This window comes from Bactrocera dorsalis, unplaced genomic scaffold (genome assembly GCF_023373825.1).
Source record: "Bactrocera dorsalis isolate Fly_Bdor unplaced genomic scaffold, ASM2337382v1 BdCtg045, whole genome shotgun sequence".
NCBI classification, from domain to species: domain Eukaryota; kingdom Metazoa; phylum Arthropoda; class Insecta; order Diptera; family Tephritidae; genus Bactrocera; species Bactrocera dorsalis.
In genome coordinates this window covers 25921-52742 of record NW_026038096.1, presented here as the reverse complement: position 1 = coordinate 52742, position 26822 = coordinate 25921, and the positions used below count along the sequence as shown (strand labels likewise).

The 26822-nt window shown below is 31.8% G+C and overlaps 2 protein-coding genes across 19 annotated transcripts in view; one reads left to right on the top strand and one right to left on the bottom strand.

Annotated features, from left to right (window-relative positions):
* Positions 1–26551, top strand: part of LOC105223940 (probable serine/threonine-protein kinase DDB_G0280133) — a 40562-nt gene extending 14011 nt beyond the window's left edge. For 2 of the 18 annotated variants that reach the window (XM_011201836.4, XM_011201838.4), the window contains exons 2-9: positions 1753–2018; positions 2089–2302; positions 17285–17485; positions 17594–17673; positions 19013–19081; positions 23684–23837; positions 25016–25054; positions 25687–26551. In XM_011201836.4, the coding sequence (XP_011200138.2) occupies positions 1753–2018; positions 2089–2302; positions 17285–17485; positions 17594–17673; positions 19013–19081; positions 23684–23837; positions 25016–25054; positions 25687–25773 (1110 nt within the window). In that variant the 3' untranslated portion in view covers positions 25774–26551. Of the gene's footprint in view, positions 1–1752; positions 2019–2088; positions 2303–10727; positions 10950–11163; positions 11306–17284; positions 17486–17593; positions 17674–19012; positions 19082–20338; positions 23627–23683; positions 23838–25015; positions 25055–25686 lie in introns of those variants that run through there. The other 16 variants (XM_011201837.4, XM_011201839.4, XM_011201841.4 and 13 more) reach the window with 14 other exon arrangements.
* Positions 14195–16441, bottom strand: LOC105223939 (cell division control protein 6 homolog). The gene is made up of 2 exons (XM_011201835.4): positions 14827–16441; positions 14195–14767 (listed from the first exon to the last, which is right to left on the bottom strand). Exons 1-2 carry the CDS (start codon positions 16229–16231, stop codon positions 14346–14348), a joined length of 1827 nt encoding a protein of 608 aa, XP_011200137.2. The 5' UTR covers positions 16232–16441; the 3' UTR covers positions 14195–14345.
* Positions 26552–26822: the final 271 nt, after the last annotated feature.

The window sequence follows — 26822 nt, the reverse complement described above, 5'->3', positions numbered from 1 at the left end:
ATGAAACACGAAATAAAATGGAACATGAGTGAAAAAAAAAATGTATTATTGGTTAAAACTGGTTCATATCTGAGCGCAGAACCTGAAAATGTTGGACAAATGTCATATTATGAACGTAATTTGTAGTAGTAAAGCGTAATATAAGATACTCAATTTCGAATTTTTTGATGATACGTTATTTTGCATTTTAGGTGACGATATGTATATCGGGCTAATGGAAAATTTTATTTTTGTATCACATTTAACGATACTTAATTATTTATACATATTATATACCGTTCGAGCATATTTCATTGAAAATCGCCAGATTTGGTTTTCTTGAAAATTTTTATCTGGGTCCGAAACTGAAAGTGTTTTTTTCGTATAAAAAGCTTGATAATATTATTGATATTTACGAAGATTTTAACTTGTTGAGGTTGGTCAGTTATGACAGAGGTTATATCCACATACAACTCAGAAAAAATACGTTTTCACTGCATTATTTTGAATAGGATATTGATTAAATACATAAAAAAATACATATAAAAAATTTAATGTTTTTGAATAAATAGCAGTTAATTTTGAAAAAGTTTAGATTCTCTCAAACCCGTGACCGTCACCAAGATAATCGCCGAAAAGAGGTGTCTGGCGGTGAAGAAGATTTTTCTGCTTAAAATTACATTTTATCCAAAATCAAAAAAAAAACGTATTGCAACACGAATGCAGGTAATGATCGAAGGACTAGCCAAATCTTTATTTTTAACAAAATTCAAAAGCAAATACCCTGCAGAGTGGTTTAAGAGGCCTATGTACAGGTAGAAGACCGAAAAAACTTTTAAATTTATTGTTTAATTGTAAAATTTGTACACATATTATGGTATCTTTTAACTATATTTTAAGACTTAGTATTAGTAAAAATATTTATTTGGAAAGGAGCTAGAGCTGATCTCTGGGAGCTCCTCTCAAAAAAGACGTTTTACAGTGAGCACTATATCTCTGAACAGGATCCTCTGAAATTGAAAAATTAACAGATTTCGTTAAAGTATTGCTAAATCTAGTAATTAATCGAAGAAATGAGCAAAGTAATTTTTTTTTGAAAATGACAATTTTTCAAATGAAAATCGATATTTAACCAAAATTTCGGTCTTAAATTGTTTATAAAAAATATTTATTGGTGAGATCTTCGATTGATTACTAATCGGTTTAGCTGTTTTCGAGTAATGTTGATCACTGACTTTGAAAACACTATTTTGAGAAAAAACGAGTTTAAAGCTTGATCTTGTATTTCCAAACACTCTGAAATGCTCTTTCATATTGGCGTGTGACTTCGCCCGAAATGATATGAAATCATAATTGTCATCAAAAACCATTTCTTCGATCATTACGTGACAAATATGCATATGCATCTAAAAAGGTGGTGTAAAAAATTCAATTTCTTCGATTTACCTGGTTCGGAGAACCCACGCTGAAGTTTCGAGAAAAACATGTTTAAAGTTTTGAGAGAAGATTTTTTGTATTGAGATAATACCAATTTGTTGGCGATCTAGCAAAAGTACGAACGTATACATTTGATAGCAAAATTGTAAGCTACACTTCTCAATTATTTACAGCCATCTTGCAATATATGTATGTATGGATATATGTATATAGTTATTATCGTACGTTCTCGAAAATACTTGAGAATTGCAATTCTGTCGAGAATAAATATTTCTATATCCTGTCCAGCCAATAAGTCAAAAGTCGAATGAAAATTAATGTTTTTTTTACCAACAGGTTCAAGTCGGCAGTCCCGCCTACGGAGAAGTGCTGCGCGGCGACATTATCGCCAAGATACGTGACTATGACGCACGTGACGTAAGTCACGCTGACGCCGAGACGTTATTCCGTAATGCCGGCAATGAAATTAAAATCGTCGTACATCGTGACAGTAAAATCGCATACACACAAGGACTTGGCAGCGATCCGTACAAAGCCGGGCTAGGCCCCTCACCAGTGAACAGCATTAGTCCAGATTTAACCAATGCCAATGTGCCACATAGGCAAGTACACATCTTCATGCACATATTCGTATATAAAGTTTCAGTTTTAATTTTTCTCTCATTCGCGCAGAGGACCCTCACCATTCTTGCCAGGACCCGGCCAATATGAGCGCGCTCTACAACTGCCTGTTGATTCATTGCCGCAAACAGTATTTCCGAAACTGAACGCCTCGGGCGGCTATGTACCACCGTTGCCACAGCCACAGGGCGGCTGCTTCAGCCCGATGCCAACACGCGATCACCAGCAAGACGTCGCCGAGGAACAAGCGGCCATTGTGAATCAAGTGAGTCAATAAAAACCGCTAAGCTGCCAAACGCTTCTAACACTGCTTTCGCTGCATTAGTAATATTGTTGTTGTTACATTTATTTGAAATTTGCTAACAAATGAAGTAAATTTGCTAAGTGCTTAGTAAAGACGAATGCGAAAATAAATTGTTTTTGGTTTAAAGCCATTCAAATATGAAACTGAGCGATATTATCATTTCGAAAAATATAAAAAAGTGTAGTTTTTACTTAAATAAGTAAAACATTTTTCATACTTACGAAAGTAAATATCACTATTACTGCGCCTAAAAGTATGCAATAAATCTTCGAAAACTACACTTTCTGCTATGTCTGAAGTACAGCATGTTCAAGCTGATTACAAATATTTTTGTTTTGAATCTTAACACATTTGAATTGATAATATTTATTTATTGTGTACATTTTCCTTTAATATTTTTTCGGATTTCAGGAAAGTAATATGGTTGTTAAATTTTATTTATCAAAAAAAATTTAATTTTGAAAAATTATCTCGGCGTTATCTTGACAAAGCAAATATCCAATGACACAAGAGAGAATTTTTCAAAATTAAAAATTTTTACTTTTACGGACAGTTTGCAGGAAAAAACTCTATTTTTTCCGAAAAACGGTTAATTTATTACTGTAAAAAGAAAAATATTAACAAAAATTGAAAAAGGCAAAGACGCCTACATCACATATTAAGTTACGGCTTAGCCAATCACCGCACGAATTTTTTCTAAAATTTATATTTCTAAATTCGCAATAGATTTGGAATGGATAATTCGGATCGAATAATTCAAAAAGTTATAAAGGTTCCCTACTTTTCTTTAAGAAACAAAAAAAAAACACAGAAACTTCAAATTGAATGGGAAACACGAAATAACATTCTTTGGCATTTATTTTTTGAAGATTATCTCTTTCAAATGTTGTTCGCGGCTACGTCTCAGATGGTCCATCCGTTGAGTCCAATTTTCGATGACTCGTTCGAGCATTTCACCTAGTAACTGGTCTGAGAACTGAGTCGAAGCGGGATTGTTCGCATAGACTTTAGACTCTACATATCCCCATATTCTAAGTCTAAGGATGTGATATCACACGATCTTGGTGGTCAATTGACAGGCCCAAATCGTGAAATTATCTACTCATCGAAGTGGTTTCTCAATAAATCCATTGTTTGATGCAATTTGTAGGAAGTGGCACCGTTGTTACAACCAAATGCCGCCGAGATCACGAGCTTCAATTTCAGGCATCATCAAATTGTTATTATGGCGTGATAACGGTCACCATTGACGGTTATGTTCTCATCGGCATTATTTTTGAAGAAATTAATTTGAGCAAAGCGCGCTAAAATCCTTCTTTAGAGAAAGTGAATTATCGTAATCAAGTCTTTCCAAGATAATATGCCAAACAATACTGAACGAAATTACATGACAACTTGACACGACTGACGCGTGATCTTTCAAAATAGCTTTTGAAAAAACGACCTCTACTTGGATCACCCGTTAGTATATTTTGTAAAGTCGTAGTACATTATTTTGTTTTATAGTCAATAGCATTCGCGGCGCATGCCATGTAAGGATTTTTTTGGCATTTTTATACTCTCGCAACAAAGTTGCTAAAGAGAGTATTATAGTTTTGTTCACATAACGGTTGTTTGTAAGTCCTAAAACTAAAAGAGTCAGATATAGGGTTATATATACCAAAGTGATCAGGGTGACGAGTAGAGTTGAAATCCGGATGTCTGTCTGTCCGTCCGTCCGTCCGTCTGTCCGTCCGTGCAAGCTGTAACTTGAGTAAAAATTGAGATATCATGATGAAACTTGGTACACGTATTTCTTGGCTCCATAAGAAGGTTAAGTTCGAAGATGGGCAAAATCGGCCCACTGCCACGCCCACAAAATGGCGGAAACCGAAATCCTATAAAGTGTCATAACTAAGCCATAAATAAAGATATTAAAGTGAAATTTGGCACAAAGGATTGCATTAGGGAGGGGCATATTTGGACGTAATTTTTTTGGAAAAGTGGGCGTGGCCCCGCCCCCTACTAAGTTTTTTGTACATATCTCGGAAACTACTATAGCTATGTCAACCAAACTCTATAGAGTCGTTTCCTTCAGACATTCCCATATGCAGTTCAAAAATGGAAGAAATCGGATAATAACCACGCCCACCTCCCATACAAAGGTTATGTTAAAAATCACTAAAAGCGCGTTAACCGACTAACAAAAAAACGTCAGAAACACAAAATTTTACGGAAGAAATGGCAGAAGGAAACTGCACTCAGGCTTTTAATAAAAATTGAAAATGGGCGTGGCGTCGCCCACTTATGGACCAAAAACCATATCTCAGGAACTACTCGACCGATTTCAATGAAATTCGGTATATAATATTTTCTTAGCACCCTGATGACATATACGAAATATGGGTGAAATCGGTTCACAACTACGCCTTCTTCCAATATAACGCTATTTTGAATTCCATCTGATGTCTTCTCTGTGTAATATATACATTAGGAACCAATGATGATAGCGGAATAAAACTTTACACAAATACGGTATTGAGCTGAGGTATCACGTTTAAAAAAATATGTAAATGACGGATAATGAAATCTCGATTATCACTTTATCATGCGAGAGTATAAAATGTTCGGTGACACCCGAACTTCGCCCTTCCTTACTTGTACATTGTGTCTATTCAATTCGAATAAACAAACAATCAAATCTTACCTCTTTATAATATTAGCCAAGATAAGCCAAATATACTTCAGACTCAAGCTAAGGAAAGGAACTTGGTAAATTTTATACGTAAATAGTACATACAAAATGCCTCAGGATAGAACAGAAGAGATATCAAGCTATATGAGGTATCTCATGCATAGCTGAGATAGTTTGGTTCAGAAGTTTTCTTCAGAACTTTTGATATTTTAATTATCGATCACTTGGTTAAGAAACAAAGGAACGAATTCTTATTTTGGCTTAACAACAGAGATTAGTTCATAAAATTGAGTCCACATTTAAATCTAATGTTAAACAGCTGCGATGAGAAATGCCGTACAGCAAACCAAATCAGGTCCAGCTTCTAACAAAAAACATAATATTATTTTTCTAAAATCCAATAGCTATGCGAAAACGGTTTCTTACATGGAGAACGCTGCATTAGTCCGACAGCATTAGGTCGAATGCTATAAATAAAAAATGAATGGAAGGAAAAGTATAACCAAACATCTGGCAAAGCTTTAAGGGCCAACACTTTCCACAAAAATATTTATGATCAAATGTAACAATTGTTAGTGCCGAGCCAGCCACAACATGTTGTAATATTAGTGTATGTTTTTATGTGTTTATGTATGTATTTTCAATAAGTTATTGTGCCTTGTGTTTTCGTGAAGGCTAGTCGTCATCTTGTACATTTAATCCCTAAGTGAGAGCATGAACTTTGAAGAAAAGGTCGCCTGCGCTGAAGGGCGTCTTTTAGAATTATGTTTTTTGTTGTTGGTTTTCGAATATTTACTTTCAGTATTTATTAATAGTACAAACTAAAAGCATATGCACAACGAAAATAAAGCAAATATCGTTGAGAAGAGGCTATGACGTACACAGGCCAAACGAAAGCCAACTGCAGAAGTGGCAGCCAACAAAAACAACAAACAAAACTTTGTAGTGCATATGCAAGCCATACGGACGTATGTATGTGCGTATATTTGCCTGCCTGTCCATTCGAAATACCTTTCTGACATTAACATCCGTAATAACGCGCAGCTGCTTATGATAATTATGAAGGCAATGATAATGATCATTAGCAGAGTGTTCGATTTATAAGAGTGTGCGAATGGGGCGGACAGTGGGTCAAATTAATGATCTTATAAATATTTATATATACGATATGCTTACATATGTGTGTATGCTTGTGTTTATGATTGCATATTTGATACTGCAGTTGTGTGCGACACGGCGTATGAGTGATCTGCAACTTGCTGAGCTCTGACAGACCCCTTTCTTACTTTCGGCCATTGCAGCAACTTTCACAACTTTGAAAATAACAACATGTACAAGTTCCCTCAACGACAGTGATGATGTAGCTAATGATGATGCTCGCGTCTTGATGATGATTCAAGAAAATTTTCAAGGACAATTCATGTGACGGTGTAATTTTAGCACTTCAAGGTGTTTACAGCACACATGTTGAACGTTCATTGCTCATGCTTTTTGCTGTTAGCAATTTGGTTGGTGTGTGTATGTGTGTGCTTTTTTATTATTTTGTTTGTTTATTTATTTAAGAGATTGTAGGTGGGGTGCGCTCAATCATAATAAGAGCAGATACATACGTGATTGCGATTTACATATATGTATATGTACATATAAAAATCAGTTATGCATATATACATTTATAAAATGTAGATATGTACATATATATATATTTACATATGTATTATTTTGACATAAATATTTGGCTTATATAAAATCATAAGTATATATATTCATATATTGATTTGTATGTGTCTACATTTTGTTTGTACATACATATAATATTTATTTATGCATAAGCCTTGTATATAAAGGCAGCTTTTGCACATATTTACTTAAATGAGGTTAGAATTGGTCATTGAAAACAAGTTAAATCTTCTGTGGAAAACAAAGCGCAACCGAACCAAATGGAAATTGGACATTTAATTAATGTTGACACCGTTTGAACTGATATCTAAACATATATACATTATATAGATATGCATTAAAAGCAAATATAAACATATTCATGCACGCAGGTTTGCATTTTTACAATTAATTGGTTTATTCAACTTAAGATTTAAGAGCGCTGATACTCAAAAGCAATTTTTTATAACATAAATAAAGAAAAATATTTAATAAAACATTAATTTTATGTTTAACAGAAAAAAAATAATTTTGTGTAGAAATATCAGAATATTAACATGATTAAAAAATATATATTTTTCAGTTGTATATTTTCTGAGCTTTTATATTATATTAAATACTACAATGCGAAGGATATTAATATATAAAAAATATATGAATTTCCAATAAAAAAAAAATAAAATCTATAGATACGAGTAAATAAGATTAAGATCAACAATAATATTTCGACACTAATGTCATCGCATAAATGAAAGGACAATGCCCACATTTTTGGTCAACTCCCTTTTAGAGTATTAAACCGGGGAATTTAGTTCAAAGAAGCAGTTAAACAAGTTGTATTTTCAGAGGCTAGTGATTTTATTCCTGGACAGATTCTGAAAACATTAGAACACATTTTCAAAAATGTTTTTGAAAAACTTTTCTTAGCGATATTTTCAATGATAGAAATTAAAACAAAAAGAAACGTTAACTTCAACTGCACCGAAGCTATAAACTCTTCAAAGGCGCTTTTCATATACATTTACATATATAATATATTTGAATAAAACAAAAACGGTTTGGGATATAAATGCATTCTTTATTTCTGTGAAAGTAAAATCGATACCATTATGTATGAAACTATCGAACTTGATTTCTTTTGCCTGGCCACCACGGCCACGCTAGCAGAAGTTCAGACGCTGAACCCATTTTTTCGACGATTTTCAAGCATGAATCGTCCGATACTGCTGCAATTTTACGTTGGATATTCGTACGAAGTTCATCAATCGTCGCTGGCTTGTTGGCAACGACAATAGACTTGACGTAGCCTCACAGGAAACAGTCTAACAGCGTCATATCGCGCGATCGAGACGGCGAATTGACCGGTTGACTACGTGATATGACATTTTAACCAAACTTGGTTTTCTAAAAATCGATTGCGACATTCGCTATGTAACTTGTGGCGCCGACCTGTTGAAACCACATGTTGCCCAAGTCCATATCATTCGATTCAGGCCAAAAATATCAGGTTATCATTGAGCGGTAGCGATTCCCATTCACAGAAACGCGCCAGTGTTGATTATCACGGAAGAAGTACGGCCTAGTGACACCGCCGGCCCATAAGTCCGACATAACCGTAACGCATATTTTGCTTATTGACGAAGCTATTCGGCCAGAAATGAGCCTTATCGCTGAAGATGAGTTTTTGATGAAAATCCGGATCATTTTCAAGTTGTTGCTCTGCCCAATTCACGATCGTACGGCGATTCTGGTGGTCAAGCGGCTTCAGTTCTTGCGTCAATTTGGTTTGTAAGGATGTAGGTCCAAGATCTTTTCGCAAAATTTGCCACAAGCAACGACATAGGGATGCTCAACGCTTGAGAACGACGTGTGAGAGACTGATTTGGGTCCTCCTCAATTGATGCGGTAACGGCAGCAATATCCTCGACACTACGGGCACTTCTTTATCTCACTGACACGGGAACATTTTCTACTGTGCCTGTGGATTCAAATTTTTCCACTAGTCGCTCAATTGTTGATCTGTTAGGACGATTATGACGGACATAAATTGGACGTAGCGCTCTTAAAGTTGAGGCCACTGACTTTGAATTCCGGTAGTAGTAATTTCGACTCATTGTTGGATCGTATATCTTTTCATAATGAAATGGCAAATGTTACTAAAGAGAAATGTCAAAAGAGCGGCAAAAAATACACCGCCTTTTATTGTCCCAATCGGCCTCCTTTTGTTGCGGCCTTATTGAAAAACCCGTTATAAAATGATGCCTATCTCGATCACTTTGTATAGCAGCTATATACTACAGTCGTTCGATCTAATCAATTTGTTCGAATATTATAGGGTTGTGTTCGATAATAATCTATGTGAAGTTTTGTGAAGATAACTCGTTAAACATAAAAGTTTTCCATACAAGAACATGACTTTGATCGGTCAGTTTGTATGCCAGCTACATACTAAAGTAGTTCCAAATCGACAGTTCCAACAAATGAGCAACTTCTTGAGAAGAAAAGGGAGTGAACAAAATTTCAGATCGATATTTCAAAGACTGAGCGACTAGTTCGCACGCTGGTCATTTATTATAGATAAATGATAGGGTCTCCAGCTTTTCATTATAGGTGTTACAAACTTCGTGGCATATTTAATATATCCTGTTCAGATTAAAATACCTTAAAAAGAGGCCGACGGGATTCAGTATCTAAGCTGCACTCAGATAAAAATCATCTTTGATCGCAAACGTGGTTAAAATACATACAAGCATTTAATTAAGAAATCAATTAAAAAAATGATCTAATTCGACAAAGCATGCTGCTCAGTTCTAACACACTCGTTGCTTTTCGGAGTCAAAAATAGCATCGTGGAAGGTGACTCAAAAACTATTTATAGAATCATACAAAATTTCACCATCAAATACTTAAGATCTCGAAAACCAGGTTGTCTTTGTGTAATATAATAAATTTGCACACAAAAACAGAGTGGCCGCTAGTGACTCAAAAACACTTAATATACATATGTACACCTGTGCATTTGTACATACATATATGTATACACATAGTAGTAACATGTTATGTGGCCAAAAAATTTCAGCACTCGCGCGATTGAGATCTCGAAAACTTGCGTGTGCTGCCATCTTTCGTACAACCAAATTTGTGTGGGCGTCAGCTAGGCGAACGCAGTCGTACTGTCGTAATGCTGAAAATTCGCCTCACTCTATTTTAAGATCTCGAAAATTCTGAAATTCTAGCCACCAACAAAAAGCGTATTTACGCACTTATACACGCACACAAATGCGTTAAAATCTCATGTCCAACAATTTTCATGTACATATCTCGAAAACTTTCGCATTGGGTACGAGTATAAACGTCTCGAAGGCGTGAAATATATTTTTATTTTCCAAATTTTCGAAATTGTTCAGTGCCACACAGTTGGCCACAGCTGCCTGCCGCCTCCCGCGCAATGGCTGCCTTGGCAAAAAAGCATGTGGGTGTTGCTAAATATGCCGTACACAAGTCCAAGTTTATTGCTTTTCATTAATTTTTTTTGCGCCAAATAGCACATAACGGTATTATAGAAAATAATTTTGAAATGAAATAAATGCTCGCGGCTTACTATATTCATAGGAAAGTGCTCTCTGGCGGAGCAAACCATTTGTGTTTGTTCTCTATAGCACTTATTTATACGTATGTATGTATGTACATATGTATGATATAAGTAAATATATATGCAAATGTGTGATATATAAGAGATTCATTCAAATGACCGTCTGGCTGCGGCCAATGGAATGTACGAGATGAGCTAATTTGTGTGGCTGTACACAATTCTTCGGCCGTTAAAGGCCACATACACATACATATACATATATACGTACATATAGGCTCTCTTCTCCTTTAGGAAGCCTCATTATATGGCGCGCCAATATTAAAATTCAAATTTTTCAGAATACTTGCTGGCATTGTTATTGTTGTTGCTAGCCTATGTGAATTCAGCCACACATATCTATAACATATACATACACAAATACATATTTGTATATACAATATGTGGATTAAATATTTGAAAATTCAGACAGATGTGGAAAACATCGCCAATTTGTGAAAAATTAAAATTCAGTTGCTTTCGGAATATTGAAAAATTCAGATCAAATCCTTAGAAGTTTAAGTAGTGAATACAAGCAAAGAAAAAAAAGAAATTAACAAAATTCCAAACGATCTCTAAACTACGAGTACGAATTGACGAGCAAGTGAAAACGACATTTTCTTCAAAATTTAACAGAATTCAACGGAAAAGTTGGTCGATTTCTTTTAATTAATAGTTCAATAGTTTAATATTTTTTAAATTTGTATTTAAAACTTAATTTCGTAGACCAACAAAAAGAACTCTAAATAGAACTACAAATACTAGTGACGTTGAATAGTGTTAATTTTGTTATATAATTGTCACAATTGTTTCTATATTATTCGTTTTGTTTTTTGTTTTTCTACTTTTTCCACGCAAAATAAGGGCGTTGACAAATTAAATTTAAAGTTGCACACATACAAAACACACAAAACCACAGAGAAAAATGGAATACGTCCAATTCAAAAACGGAACCCCACACTACTATAGGGCACAACCGGACCTGAATGAATGCATTCAATACCAAGTAAGCCAACGCAACTAAGGAAATTATAAATTTTTCTAACTTACATATGTACATGCTTACGTACATGCATACATAGTAAGGGGGCTGAAATAACGGTTAACTAAAAAAATTATTTCTTTTTTCAAAATATGATTATTCCGCTTAAAAAAAATTGGTTACGAGTTAGTGAAATTTAAAAATTATTATAAGGTATTACATAGCGTTATAAATAGACTGAACAATAACAGTTAATTTTGCAGTTGAAATTTTTTTTTTCAAAATATAATTATTTTCTTAAAAAAATTTGGTAACAAATAGTGAGATTTTAACATTACTACAATAATCAAGAATTAATTTAACAATAACAGTTAATTTTGCTGTTGAAAATATTTTTTTTTTCAAAATGTGATTATTTTAAAATTAAAAAATTTGATAACAAATAGTGAAACTTTAACATTACTACAATAAGCAAGAATTAATATATCATTGAACCCCATGCATAGTAGTTAATATGAATTCAAGTACAGCTATGCAAGTTAATACGTGAAACTTTCCAAACATCTCTTTGTATATTTCAAATTCAAAAATTTGGTGATAAACATATTTCATAGTTAACAATTCATATCATATTTAAACAAACTTAAAAAAATATAACGCTAATTTTAGATATTTTCTTAAGAATTTCAAAATTTTAAATACAACTTATTAAATAACATTATTTTTCAATATTTAAAGCTCAATAATGTCTTTCATATGTGCTAGAATATGCAAACGCACAAATACATATGTATGTATGCATATACTAGTACTATATTTTTTATATATTATATTTTTTACATACACCTACACATACGCAAGCAATGTACCAACACAGTCTTCCACTTATATCATATCAAGCTACATAACTATATATTATGGACGTTTTCCAATCGCTAGCATGCCAAAGATCTCCCGACTTTCATATGTTTATTTATTATAAATACATTTTTGCGCATTTCAAAAACACAAAAACAGCAAAATTAAATACACTTTGTAAACAAAGCTCCCACATGCGCGTACTGGTGGTCTCTAGAATATTCTAACTCAAATTCCCACATGAAATATATGCCCAACATTTGTACGTCCGTACGTTCTCCATCGTGAAAAGAAAAAAATCAGCAAAAGCAAAAAAAAAAGAAAAAAACAAATACATGCAAACAACACGTAGTTAAATGAGATGAAAATTTGTGATATTTTGAAAATTCAACAATTTTGCCAATGTATCGGATCAATAGTAGCGCAAAAGTACGCCTTTGAAATATATATCTGAATTATTTTTAGAAAGCTGAGGAAGCGCAGGCAACTCGTTAGCGAACTGACAAAACCAAAATCAAAAAGAAAAAGAAAAATTATTTGAAGTAAAAAATGAAAAAAATAGCTGTACGAAAATGAAAATTAACATTAAAGTCTGTCGGATTCATCATTACTGCTACAATTTATACTTTCGCTGTGGTTGGGTAGCAGCAACAGACAAACACACAGTCGTACATATAGACATAGTACATGCTTGTATTTGGAACACCACGCCTATAAACATTTGTTGTAAAATAAATTTATTCTCGCATTATCATTTTGACTTTTAGGACTCACTAAAGCCGTACTATGCAAATGTATGTGTGCACATCCTGTATAGTATTTTGTATAAAGCAATGTATGTATGTACTTATGTGTGTGTTTCAAATATTTGCTTTTACAAAGCCATAAACAAAGTAGCAGACTTTTCAGGCACAAAATATATTTTCTCTCTAAATTAAAGTGATTAATCTTAGATTTAGACGAATTGAGTAAATAGACGTATATTTATGGGAGCGGAAAATTTTTATATAATGTATTTACACACATTTCAATTTTACTTTCAACAAGTACGAGACAAATTCGATAATATAATTTTGTAAACGCTGCTTGGAGGACATATAAAAGACGACAGTATTCTCGAAAATAAAGAAAGTTTCTGCAGTTGTGAATAATCACTTATTAATATAAATAATAGATATTGCTTTACATTCAAACTATTTCATGTATTTACAAACATGTGTACATATCTAATATACAATATATCTACGCCATTTGCAGTAAACAAATTTAATTAGACCACACCTGCTTCGTCACGTCCATTTTCACTTTTTCACAAATATCGTGTGCAAATTATTTTTCAAGATTATTTGATTGCTCTCGCTTTTTTGTTATTGAAATATGTTTAAATGTCAACATATGCGCATATATTTCTAAATATATGCATTTAAGCTCTTATTGTTCATTGTTTTTCGGTGGTTTGAAAAATCACCACTAAAAACTAACGCTGAAGCGTTTTTATTTTTCGATCGAATCTATTTTTATTTCGCAATTTTTAAATATATTGTGTAAAATCTAAAATTAATTACATCAACAACGAATAAAAGCATACATATTTGTAAACGTACATTTTCATGGTCAACGTATATTTTCGAAAGAATCCAAATATATACTATTTATGCTTGCACATTTTACTGCACTCTTCCCCCTTAATACACAGAGAAATTGCGACGATATTTTAAAACAATGTACACCTTTAAATTGTCAAGAACAAACGAATGTCGCCAAATGCACACAAATGCAACAAGCACAAACACAAACAAGTGCCATGGTTTATAGGTGCACTGTACATTTTTCGTTTTGAAAACTAACAAAAAAAAAAACTATTTAGTTTGTTGCCAATTCAAAAAAAAGATATTGTACCTATGTATATAATATTGTACGCGCATATAAACAAAAATTGTAAGCTTTAGATAATTTTGAGCTGAATTAACTTTAATTAGTCACACAACATTTCGCATCCATTTCTTTCGTCGGCGTTTTTTGAAAAAACTTAACCTACAAAATGTATGCACTGTGAACTGTATGATCAATATGATTTTTTTATTTTAATGAATAAAACATTGCGTAACAAGGCTCACATTAAAATTAATTTGATATAAACTAGTTTTCAATAAATAGGATGGTCTTATTTTTGATTTGTTTATACACCACCATTTAGAATAAGTTGCTATTTATTTCCTAGACAAGCGGTGTCGTCCAATATTGAAGCAATCAACTGTTTGTCCCTCAAAGCGCCATTCACTTCTTCTTCGTCCCATTGTAGCACTACTTTACATAAGCGTGGTTCTTTCTTTCGCATGATTCGTAGTATGCCACGTGTCTCAATTAAGTCAACTAGTCCGGCAAATTCGGCTTGATCCAAAGCGTGTATATTACGTTTAACACATACACGCCGGTAGACCTCGTGTAATCGTCCTATAGTTATGTCTTTATTACGTTCTTTTCGTAGCATCAACATTAGGCTGCATAACACAATCTTTTGCTGCAGTGGAAACGAGTCTTCTATGTCTTCTTGTAAATTCTGTGAAACACCATAGACTTTATTTAACACCTCAGCGACTTGTGTCACTTGTACAGGTTTTAAAGCAACTGCAAAGAAAACAGCAATTAGTAAGCTTACATAAATAGTTTAGTTGATTTGAGTTTACCTTCTTCAGTCTTTTCAGCATCATTCTCTCCCAAAGCTAAACTATCAAGATTAATTTTTTTCTGTCCTAACTTCATCTGTTGTTCCGCTATTTCGACCACTCTTCTGCCAATATCTAATGCACGTCGTACATCTCCACTCACAGCACTGACCTTAGCTGCCAAGAGTTGTAGAGTAACAGTTGGAAAAACTTCCAGCACACCGGCTTCTTCTAGGCGTGCACGAAATATTTCCACAATTTGTTGCTTAGTGTATGGTGGAAAATGCATGTGCTGTGGCTTTAGTTCACAACGGGCATTTAGACGCATCAAAGTACGTTCGGTGAGATCAAGACTATTAGCTATGCCCACCAAAAGGAGCCGCGCTCCTGGCAATGAAGGCCACTCGAAAATAGTGTAAAGCACCGATTGTTTTGTACTGCAGAGTTGATCGATTTCATCTAAAACAATAAGTAGCATGCGACGCGCTGTACGTAAGTGTTGCTGCACAGCTGCTTGATAATCACGTTCAGTTCGTCCAGTAGGATGTAACTTGAGTTCGGTACATAGCTTCTTATAGACACCATTTATACTAGCAATTGACGTACAATTTATGTAAACACATTGTAATTGTTTTGACAACTCAGACGATCTCAAAAGCAGTGAAAGACAAGCAGTTTTGCCAGTACCTGGTTGACCTGAAACATACAAACTACCAGAACGTTGTTCCTGTAAATGCACTTGAAAAAATTCTCTTAACTCTAGAAGCTGTTGTTCGCGTCCAGGTAAATGTTGCGTTTCTGCACTATTTAGCACACGTCGTGCACTTTGGTATTTGTTACGTGTAGGTGTTACCTGTGTTTCTTCTTTTTCTCTTTTTGTGGGCGTGTGATGATCTTCTTCATCGCTGTCTATTTCCTTACGTTCGTCAATACTTAATCTATCAATTAACCTGGAAGGGCTGATCAACTCAGTTTTGTGCTTCCAACGTGCTAACTTTGGTGGAGATACATTTTTTCCAGAGTCTGGGATATCATGTTCGTCTTCACTTTGATTATTTTCCTCTTGATTACTACGTTTTTTTGCTTGTGGCGTTGTTTTGCTAGAAGTTGAAGTACGTGCTGCCTTCACCCGACGTGGTGTTTTAGGTTCCTGAACATCGTTTAATTCTTTTACTTTTGCCTGTGCTTTACCTTTCGCTTTACTCATAATGTTGGTAGTTTTAGTATTTTCTTTATCTATTTCTGCTAACGTTGGGGATTTGCTTAAAGTGCTTTCTTCTTCCTCGTCACTTGTTGTACAATGCTTTGTTTGGCGTCTACGCCAAACTTCTGATCGCCGTGATGGTGTTTGTATGCCAGCAGCTGACGTTGTAGGTGTTGATCTACCAACACTGCTCAGTCTTGTCGATCGACGAACTGTGGTCATATTTGAAAAATAATTTTACAAAACAATATTATATTAAAAACAACGACTTTTATTCTTTTCTCTCAATAATTATAATAAAAATGCCAAACAAGTAATCAAGCAGTAATTGTTGGGCGCCAAAGACGAAACTTAATGACAGCTGTCATATAATACAGCTGCCACTGTGGTTGCCATTTCACTGCGCACAGGGTGTATCATGTTTTGCAAAAAAGGTTATACCCTACATAAATAAATATGTATTATAGTGTCTTACCTCTTTGGCTTAATGATATTTGAACCAATACCATGTACAATATAAATTTTCTAGTGTTCTTCCAAAACTAAACTGAAATCTGTAGTCTGTTAGCATTACGTAAGATATTATAAATATAAAATGAGAAGCTAATGTTTAAATATAAAGGAATGTGGAGAGAGTATTAATGGTTGTAGGAGGCAAACTGAGATATGAGAGCCGAATAATACTATACATACACATATGTATATATAAAGGAAGTATATATGAATGTGTACGGATGTATATATGTATAAAAATGTTCTGAGAATAATATTTCTAGAATTATTGAAAATATTCTGTGAGCATTTATATAAGTCTTCCAATATGAGTATTTTGAAATTCGTTCTTTTAAGCTATGTGCATATAAATATGCAAATACATATGCACGTATATGCCTGCGTATTATATACAATCCAGAATGCTTATTTGCAGTGCCTTTACAGTTTGCTCTGAACTCTCTAAATATTTTCACAATTAACTTATGTACCTTCAATGTGAATTGTTTAATGTGAATTTTTTATTAATCTGCAATATTAATATTTTTTTCGAAAGAAAAAAATATTATTTTTTACAAGTTTTCTAATCTACGGTGTCATATATTCTTATCCAACGATATAAAATTACACTAAATTGGATGAGAACTACTTTTGGCAATTAAATAAAATTCATTACTTCTTAGCACTAAAACTTTAATAGATATTAATTAGAATATATCGAATAAAACAAACCTGTCATAAATTAATTTTATATTATATTTTTATATTTCTTATTTTTCATAGCCCTATCGAACAACTCCATTGGTACTTCCCGGTGCCAAGGTCAAGAAGGATGCCCCAACCACAGAATCTTACTTGAGGTATCACCCAAATCCGGCTGTGCGCGCTAACCGCGGCCACGATTTTCATGACAGTGTGATGAAGCAACGCGTCGCTGACACCATGTTGCACAAGGTCGTTGGTCAGGATGCCGATTCTGGCAGGGTATGTCTACAAATATGCTATATCTGACAATATATAGAGATTGTGTCATTTGCGTTTAAGTTCTTTCAGTTATTTGCTTTACTAATTCTTTAACCACCTACATTACAGGTATTCCACAAACAATTCAACTCTCCTATTGGCCTGTACTCAGACAGCAACATTGAGAGTACCATCAGACAAACAGTTCCGTAAGTATCAATTATTTTCTCCTTATACATATTATATATTACACAAAAGAATGTTAGCATTCATACTAGAATATACATATGTATTTAGAGTAACGAAAAAACTAGCTTTTTAGAAACAAGAACAAATTGCTACACATATTGCTTTTTTTTTAAATAACGAGCTGAAGTCAAAATAACGAATTAAGTAGTTGTATATAACCAATTACATGTAATTTAGTGCTGCATACATACATTATAAAAGTGTATGCAAAAAAGGTAACTAAACATAAATTTTATAAAAAAGAGTAATCGGAACTTAAATCATAATAAAATATTTATGCAAACCTTTGACATCCGGTAAATTGGCATCTCTCATTATTTTATGACATCCGATGTCAGATGGGTTTTTTGATAACTGCAACAAATTAATTTTTGGATAATTCGTTTGCTTACGTTTAATTTAAAATAAACATCCGATATAAATGAGTGGTAGTTTAGAAAAGTGACTATAATATATATGTGATTATAAGTGACCATTAAATTATTATTCTATTACACAAATACTTGCATACAAAAGTTACAAGTAGTGGAAATGGATTTGGTTCATAAATATGCAACAAAATGATTATTTAAGTTTCGAATACTTGCTTTACGGAATACATTTGCCTTTATTTTATAAATATATATGTAAATAAGTAATGTAATAGTAGATGTCTGTAATTTGAAATTTGGATACGCCCGAGCATTTTCCAAGCATTACACGCTTAGCAAAAGGAATATTGTTCTGCTTATGCTTTCATTATTGTATTTTAAATACACTTTCTGTGCAGAATGTTATTACTTTTTGAAAATATATACAAATATGTGCAGTATTTTGCTTTATAATAATGTATTGCGTAAAATGCAATATTAAAAAAACAAAATTTTTGGAACCTTAGCGGTTAAATGGATGGCTATATAAAACACATGCATATGGCCATCGTTTGTTCAAATTATTATTTCCAAAAACCCAATATCTGAATTAGATATTTGCAAATTTTTTGCATTGAATATTGCTTCAGTTTATCCCTATATTATTTATTTATAGCAAATAAGCAGCTTTGTTAGATCAGTATTAAAAAGCTTAAATGTATGTGTTACAGTGTGCTTCTCTTATTAGTTTTTACTATGAAAGATTACAACAATTTTTTTTTACAAACTAGGGAATACACAAAAACACTTTAACATCAATATCAAGTATTAGTTTGTATAAATAATATTTTTATGAATCTAACTTGTACGTATGTATGTCTGTTTGTGTGTAGATTATTGCATTTCAAAGACTATGTTATAAAAAAAATTATAATTATTATTGTTGTAGTGCCAGTACTGAAAGTCCGCGCATAAGGAGTAGTCCTTTGCATCGCCCAATGCCGACCAAACTTGACCGGTAAAAGTAAATTTTACAAATGAAATCGACAGTCAGTCAGCCAGTCAATCAGTTCGATCGACCCAAACAATCAATCAAACAGTAGATCACAAAAGTCACTGCATTATTTCAACTAGTCATTGCCATAATATCCATTTTTGGTGATTCATTAGTTGATTTGAAATTCTTCATTCAAAACTTAAAGCTTTTGAAAAGTTGTTTGGTAGTGCTTTTGATGGTTATTTTATTATTTTCTTTCAGAAGTTTAGCTTCTAGTAGTAGAAGTTTTCGAGTGTGTGTTATGTTTGCTTTATTCCCAGTATTTTTAATGTTATTGATTCTGTTGTTGTGAGTACGTACTCGTATTTGTGCAATTTTATTTATTCATTTATTACTTCATGACTTTTTTTTCTAAATTATATACAAAAGATTATATTCGATAAAAGCATTTTTTTCACAAAATTTATCTTCTCTAACTTTTAAAAGATTTGAAATTTCTTTGACTTACCAGTCGTAAACTATGATAACACATTTGAAGATCGGTTGTTTCGCATAAAGATGGGATCATTAGCATACCTATTTATATACGCGCAAACCGAATCGATAATTTTTTTTTTTTGTGGCGATTTTTAAATATTGAGCCAATGAATTCATGGTGCGTTCCTCAAAGCAGATTTTTTAGTTTCGAAGATAGAAAAAAGTCACAGTAAGCCAAATCTGGCGAATACGACGACAAAGCGATGACTCACAATCTATAAGCAAAACAGCTAGACTATGGTATTTCAAAATTTATGCGTTAAAACTGGAAAGTTTCGAAATTTTTTGGAAATTAATTATTTGATAAAGTTAAAAGATGAAAATTTTACCATTAAAATCATTTATAGCATGCCGTTAGTTTATTATTACTTTGTGCTAGTGGTCCTTAAACCTTAACTGTGCTTGTGTGGAAACAATTTTCTGAAGACACTTTTTATACATTTATAATTTATACAAAAAATATTTCGAATGAACTAGATTTTTTCATTTAACGCACTTTTAACAAATAATGTAATTGATGAATTGAGGTTAGTTCACTTTCTTAGAGGAGATTAGGTATCAAAAAATAATAATATAAACTTAAACACCACACTTACAGAATTTTAATTAATCATATAAAGAAATATTGAAATAGTAAGTACCTTTCACTGAAGGCATTACTACTATTACACAACTAATTGTGTTAAGTAGCATTTATAATATTAATTAAAAACAAAATGTATTAATATTTTGTGAAAAAAGGACAAAGCTGCACAATTAATATTAGAATTTTCATCGATCTATCTTTCCTGGAACATAAACGAAAAATACTGGAGCAACAAAAACTTAGAGAACTGAAAGAACAGCAAGAACAACAGCAACGCCAACAACAACAGCAACAACTACAAAATATACAAAAATTTTGAAACCAAAAAAAATAAAACAAAAAATGAAAGAGAATTGTATAGCGAAAAGAAAGAATATACGTAAACCCCCTACAAAAGAAGAAAGACTAGACATAACACATAAGCACAAAATGATTTTGTAACTTCGATATGAACGAAATTTCGACTTTTCATGTTTGAAAATCAAAAATATTTTAAAAAAGTTCAGCACAATACTTGAAAGAATTAGCGCATAAACCTAATTGTTGTAATTACTGATTTTTTTTCTACCAATTGATACTCCTTTCTACACTGAATTTATGTTTTTTTGTTGTAAAAAGAGTGTTTGCAATTTTCAATTGGCCTGTGATATTCATTCATACCTTCATAAGCACCATATTTAGCAACTTTTAATACAATAACCTAAAAATAAATTTTAAGTGAGGTTATGGCACCTTGCATAGTTTTTTTTAATTGGTTATTGTGGCACATAGATCATGAATTACGTACATTGAATGGCATATGTATGTACGTTTATAGCAAATTCTAATAATTAATTATTTGATTTAACTTTTTTTCTTTTATTAAATTTCACATTTTTCATTACACCAAAAATTTATTCTAGTGCTAATTATTGTTATATTTTTTTCAAAATTTACATTCCTACCGTTCATTTTTAACCAGGGTTGCAAATTGTTTAATTAAAAAAAATTGTATAAAAACTAAGATATTAATTTTTTATTCCCAAAACAGACTTAAAAATTGTAATTTGCTAAGATGTTGGCATTAACAATTAAATTTTCAATTTTAAGTTTCGATTTGGCGTTAAAACATTAAATTTTCAATTTTGGAATCAGAAATTTTGAGATTAAAAACTTAAAATTTTTTGTGACTATAAATTGAAAATCAAATATTTTTTAATATTTAGTTCCGATTTGGCGTTAAAAAAATAAAATTTTCAATTTCGAAATTAAAAATTTTATAAATCTAATTTTTATTTTAAAATGTGTGAGATTTTAAATTTTTAATGATAGATTAAATTTTGAAAAATTGAGAATATATATACATACATATATGTACATACATACATATATACTTTTTTGCAATTTTTGGATAAAGAAATAAACATCTTGAATCAAAAAAAAAAATTGAGGAAAAAAATATATACATATGTATATTTTTTTTAACTTCTGGGACTAATAAATAACAAAAAAAAAATCTTGGGTAAAAAAAAGTTACGAAAAATTGGTGTAACAAATTAAAAAAAAATTTCTCAATTTAAAAGCTGTAATGAGAGAGATGAAAAAAAGAGAAATGTATTAAGTAATAAAAAATAATTAAAGGTTATTAAAAGTAAATAAGACAAAAAACTAAGTTAATATTTTTTTAAATAAGTTTTACTCTTTCAAAAGACAAGCATGATGAAAGAACTCGATGTTCGCAATCGCAGAAAATTAAAATTCTAGAACAATTTCTTTTTTAAATATATATTAATTAAAAATATGGGATAACAATTTTAAATTTTAATGTAATTTTAGGCTTAAAAATATATATTTTTTTATTTTTCATTTCGGTATTTGCGATTCGAAATTTGAAAATTATTTTCAATTAAGATTTTTGCGAAAAAATTTAAATTCTAGAATAACTTCTTATTTCAATTATTAATTAAAAATATGGGATTACAATTTTTGTTTCTTTTTTTCAATTATTTGAGAATATTTTTTTATTTATTTTTCAATCATTTGGAAATAAAAATTAAAATTTTAATAAAATTTTTGGTTTTAAAAAATATATATTTTAATGTATTTTTCGAACCGGTATTTGCGATTAGAAAATTCAAAATTATTCTTAGTTAAGATTTTCGTTATAAAAAAAATTTCAAATGTTAATTAAATTACGCAATATTTGCAACCCTGCTTTTTACTCTTAACTCCTACCAAAATCTTCCTGTTCAAAAATCCTGCACTACTTTTGATTACCCAAATTATTAAATATTAATAATCCGGTGCTTTCCCATTGGTTAACTGCTTTGCAGAGCAGAGAGCAAAGCTTGAGCACTTACTTACAACAAAAACAATTACATACGTACATACCTGCAACCAACATCATACAGTTATGAAATAGCTAGTGTCTATTTTAAAATTTTTAAGCTAGAAGAACTGAAATGAAATAACGGTAATGCTATTAGAATAGTTCTACTAACCGATTTTTGCCATGCTTTGCCTGAACTGAGTTACAATTTAGTACTTAAGATTTGCTGCTGCATATGTAAATACATAAATACATATATACAGTTCATTTATAAATATATATCTGCTCATGTCGCTGACATTACATAATCAGTTTTACAGGCATACGTATAGTAACATACATACATATGTAGTTGCATATTCAAGCATTTGCACACTGCGCACGCCCACGCATACAAATTAGCAACATTCTTACATACATACATACTAAATTCATTTTTTAAACAAATTATAATAGACACAAAATATTAATTTGTTTGCAAAATTTTAATGACTATTAATTCTAACGTATTGTGCACATCCTGTTTTTTTCTTTCTCTCTCTCACACAAACACATACACAAATTCTCAACGCAACTGCAATGTCAAAAACTAAAAAAATACATACATATACATAAATATATGTATATATATATTATATAAAATCGATGTATATTGAATATTCAAAAACTAAATGCGAAATGAATTCGAAACGATTTGATTGGGGCTGAACTTAAATCCACAACAAAAACCAAAAAAAAAAAACGATATTGTTATTATTGTTATACAAAACATATTTGAAACTAAAAACTGTAAAAAACGACATCAACAACAACAAACAAACTAACTATTTCGAAATCCGCCATAAACTGTGACAATTAAAAACCGCTACGATACACCGAAAAAAACGTTGAAAAAAAAAACTTTCAAAAAAATCGTTGAACTGTGCCATTGTTCGTCCGCATGTGACACCTATCAACCACGGACGCCATCGATACTGTGGCATGGTATACTTGCAATATGCGCAATTGAATCAAAAACAAATTGCATATCGATTACATAATTACCACAATGTAATGGCATAATGGAAAACGTCAAAATGGAAACACAAAAAAAATTTAAATAATTAAAAAAATTGAAATAATTAAAAAAAATTAACAAAAATGTTAAAAAATATCAACAAACTATATATTTATGCACCACAACGTTGTACAGTTATAAGAAGACTCTTCATTTTGATCCATCGAAGAGCGAAACTTATAGAGCCATACAGGAGGAGGGTTATGGCAATGGTTATGCCCCACCACAGGAAGTGACAGTGCCGGTACAGCCAAAGGTCTTCCAACCAAACCGATTGGTTCCAGGAAAGGTAAGGTCGTAATGACTTGCTGCTTGCGTTCATCGATCATCGTTCATCGAATATCGATCACTGATCAATCATCGATCATTGATATGCACAGTTATCATACGCACATACGCATGCACGTGGTCGTCTAAAAAAAAGTTTACAAAAAAAGAAGAAAAGAAAACTAAAAAATATCAAAAAAATACTCAAAAAAAAAGAAAACTTAAAAAACTCACAAAAAAATCTCAAAAAGAAAGTACTCAAAAATTTAATGAGAAAAGCTTCGTTTACATGTGAGACTCACGCACGCTATGAATAATATCTAAATGGCTCTATATGCGTGTTGCATTACTGACTTGGCGAGTGGTCAGCAAATTGAAAAATAAAAATCTTGTTTTCATCGCATTAATTATCATTAATTATTTTCTTATGTAAATGTTTAATATGTTATTTTAAGTACTCTTCATTACATTAGCGTTTAACGCATGCGTCGTTGTGTACAGCATTTTTGACAGCTCTCTCGCTCGCAGGCTCAAATCGCTGCATCGCATCATTTGTCAATCACCAACTATCCCACTTTCGTTTTTTTTATTTTGTCATCGTATGTGTAGTCATAAAATATTTTGTGAAAATTATTATCTTTGCCGAGTTTTTACTCGAAATTTTTGGGTGAAGAAATTTTTGAAAACTCTTTTTTCGAAACTATAGTAGTTCTAACTTTAATCTAAATTTAAACAAACTTTAATCTGAAAGTAACCAATGCAGCTGTCAAACAAATTATCCATTTAAGCGTATTAGTCTTCATCTGTGTACATAAAATCATCAAATTATTTCGTTTTACAATAAATTACAAATTATTCTAGCTTAACAAATAACATTTATAAATAACAATTCGTTAGCTTTATCGGGTCTGTTTGTTATAGGATGATCAGTGTAGTCAATTGGTAGTAGCTGTCAAATGGCTCTCCCAACATTACCAATAGCCAATTGTCAACTACTCTCAGCAGCTGGCATCAGTACCTGTCTAATTGCGCTCTCAATTTCTTTTATCTCACTGCATATGCTATAACGAACACACCTCTTGTATCGATTGTCTTAAAAAGCATATTAATGTTTTATCACGAGATCACTTCAACTTAAGTATAAGTATTTCAAAATCTGCAACTTTTTATTAACTATCAGTATTTTTAACGGTATTTCAGAAACCCAGCTCAACGCTCGTTCCCCCCACGGCGTACAATGTAAGTAATCTTATAGTACCTTATATTCTCTTTTATACCTCATCCTTGCGGTAATTTTTGGAACCAACACTTTCTTTTGATAGAAAAAATGAAAAACCGAGCGAAAGTCTCTCATTTTGCTATTAAAGTTCAAACGATGATTTCTTTATTCACTTATAAACTCTTGAGATCCTATTGTCTGCAAGGGATATTAATTGAAGTTTAAAAAATATGCTGAATTTCAGTGATCCTTCTTTCCTATAAAATATTCAATTTGTAGTAGATAAATGAGGAACTTATAATATACTTACAATTTTTTGGAACCCATTAAAGTTCCAATGACGGTTTTGTCAACTGAGTTGTAAGTCAGTTTACTTGAAATATGGAAAATATTTTTATTTTTAGTTATCTGAAAAGAATTGTTCTAGTTTCCTTCCTACAGAGTTATGCAATCTGCAGTAGAGAATTCAGGAACTCCTTGAATCATTTTAAAGACTTATTTTCATACCAACGAAACATTTATTCCTTAAATCATTTTTAACCATACAGTTTCAAAATTATCTATATAAAAAATTCATATATTAGATATATTGTTTACGTATATTTTTTCAAAATTTTTATTTAATTATTTCCTCAAATGTCTTCATTTCCAGGTGGTAAACTCACACGATGACTCCATCCGTCAGAGTTCATCCTTCAATCGCTTGATGTACAGTGTATTGGGTGCGTCGGAGTACTAAGTTCTATAAATGTCTAAAAAAATGTTTCAAATACGAGTTAGCCCAACGATGTATCCGAAACAACAAAACAACAACACACACAAACAATAAAGAACAACTTAAATAACGGTAGACTTAAAAAAATTGTAAAATGATTCAAATATATCGAAAATGTTTTTCAGTACATCCAAGCAAAAATAAATAAGTGAATATTCGTATATTTAATATTATAACATTATAATCATATACAAGTAAATTATCTAACATTAACAAAACCGTCAGGAATGCACATAGCAAGGTTCCAACAATTGCAAAATATAAGTTTTATATAATAAAAATAATACGAATTATACAAACCGAAATTTGTGCACAAATTAATAAGTTTAAAAAAATTAAAAAACAAAAATATATAAAAAAGAACTGTAATAAGTGTATTAGGCGATTCAAAATTATTTAAAATAAAAATAATAACAAAAAACTCAAAATCGGTGAACTTTTTAATATTTGCGTATATTTAAATGAAATACTAACTTTATTGAAGAATGTATTTTATTAAAACTCTAGCATGGTAAATTTAAAAAAAAAATCGAGTGTTTCTAGTCTATGGAAATGGAGAATTCACGTGACCGAGTTGGTCAGTCATCGTCGTCTAATTTCGTAACGATGACTGCTTGTGCGTGAATTTTTCAGTTCACTGCAATTTGCAAGAATTAAACTTAACCGTAAATTTACGAAATCATTTATAAAATATAGTGCTAATAAAATAAAAATAAAAACTCATTGGACTGGAGAATTTTTATATTGTTGTTTGTTGTTAAAGTTAGGAATCGTTAGAAAAGAAATTCATATGGAATTATTATTATTTTATCACTGCCTATGCATCTGTGGGCAAGAGTTATGCTGCGTTGGATTTTGAGGCTGACCTTGTTGTTGGTATTAATGCTGGTTCCAAGATAGACACTTATCTACGACTTTGAAGTTATGACTATCATAATCGAGTGCGACGTCTGTTGGTTTGATGGCAGGAGATATTTCGTCTTATCCAGTCTGGAGAAAGCAGAGCTAACAGT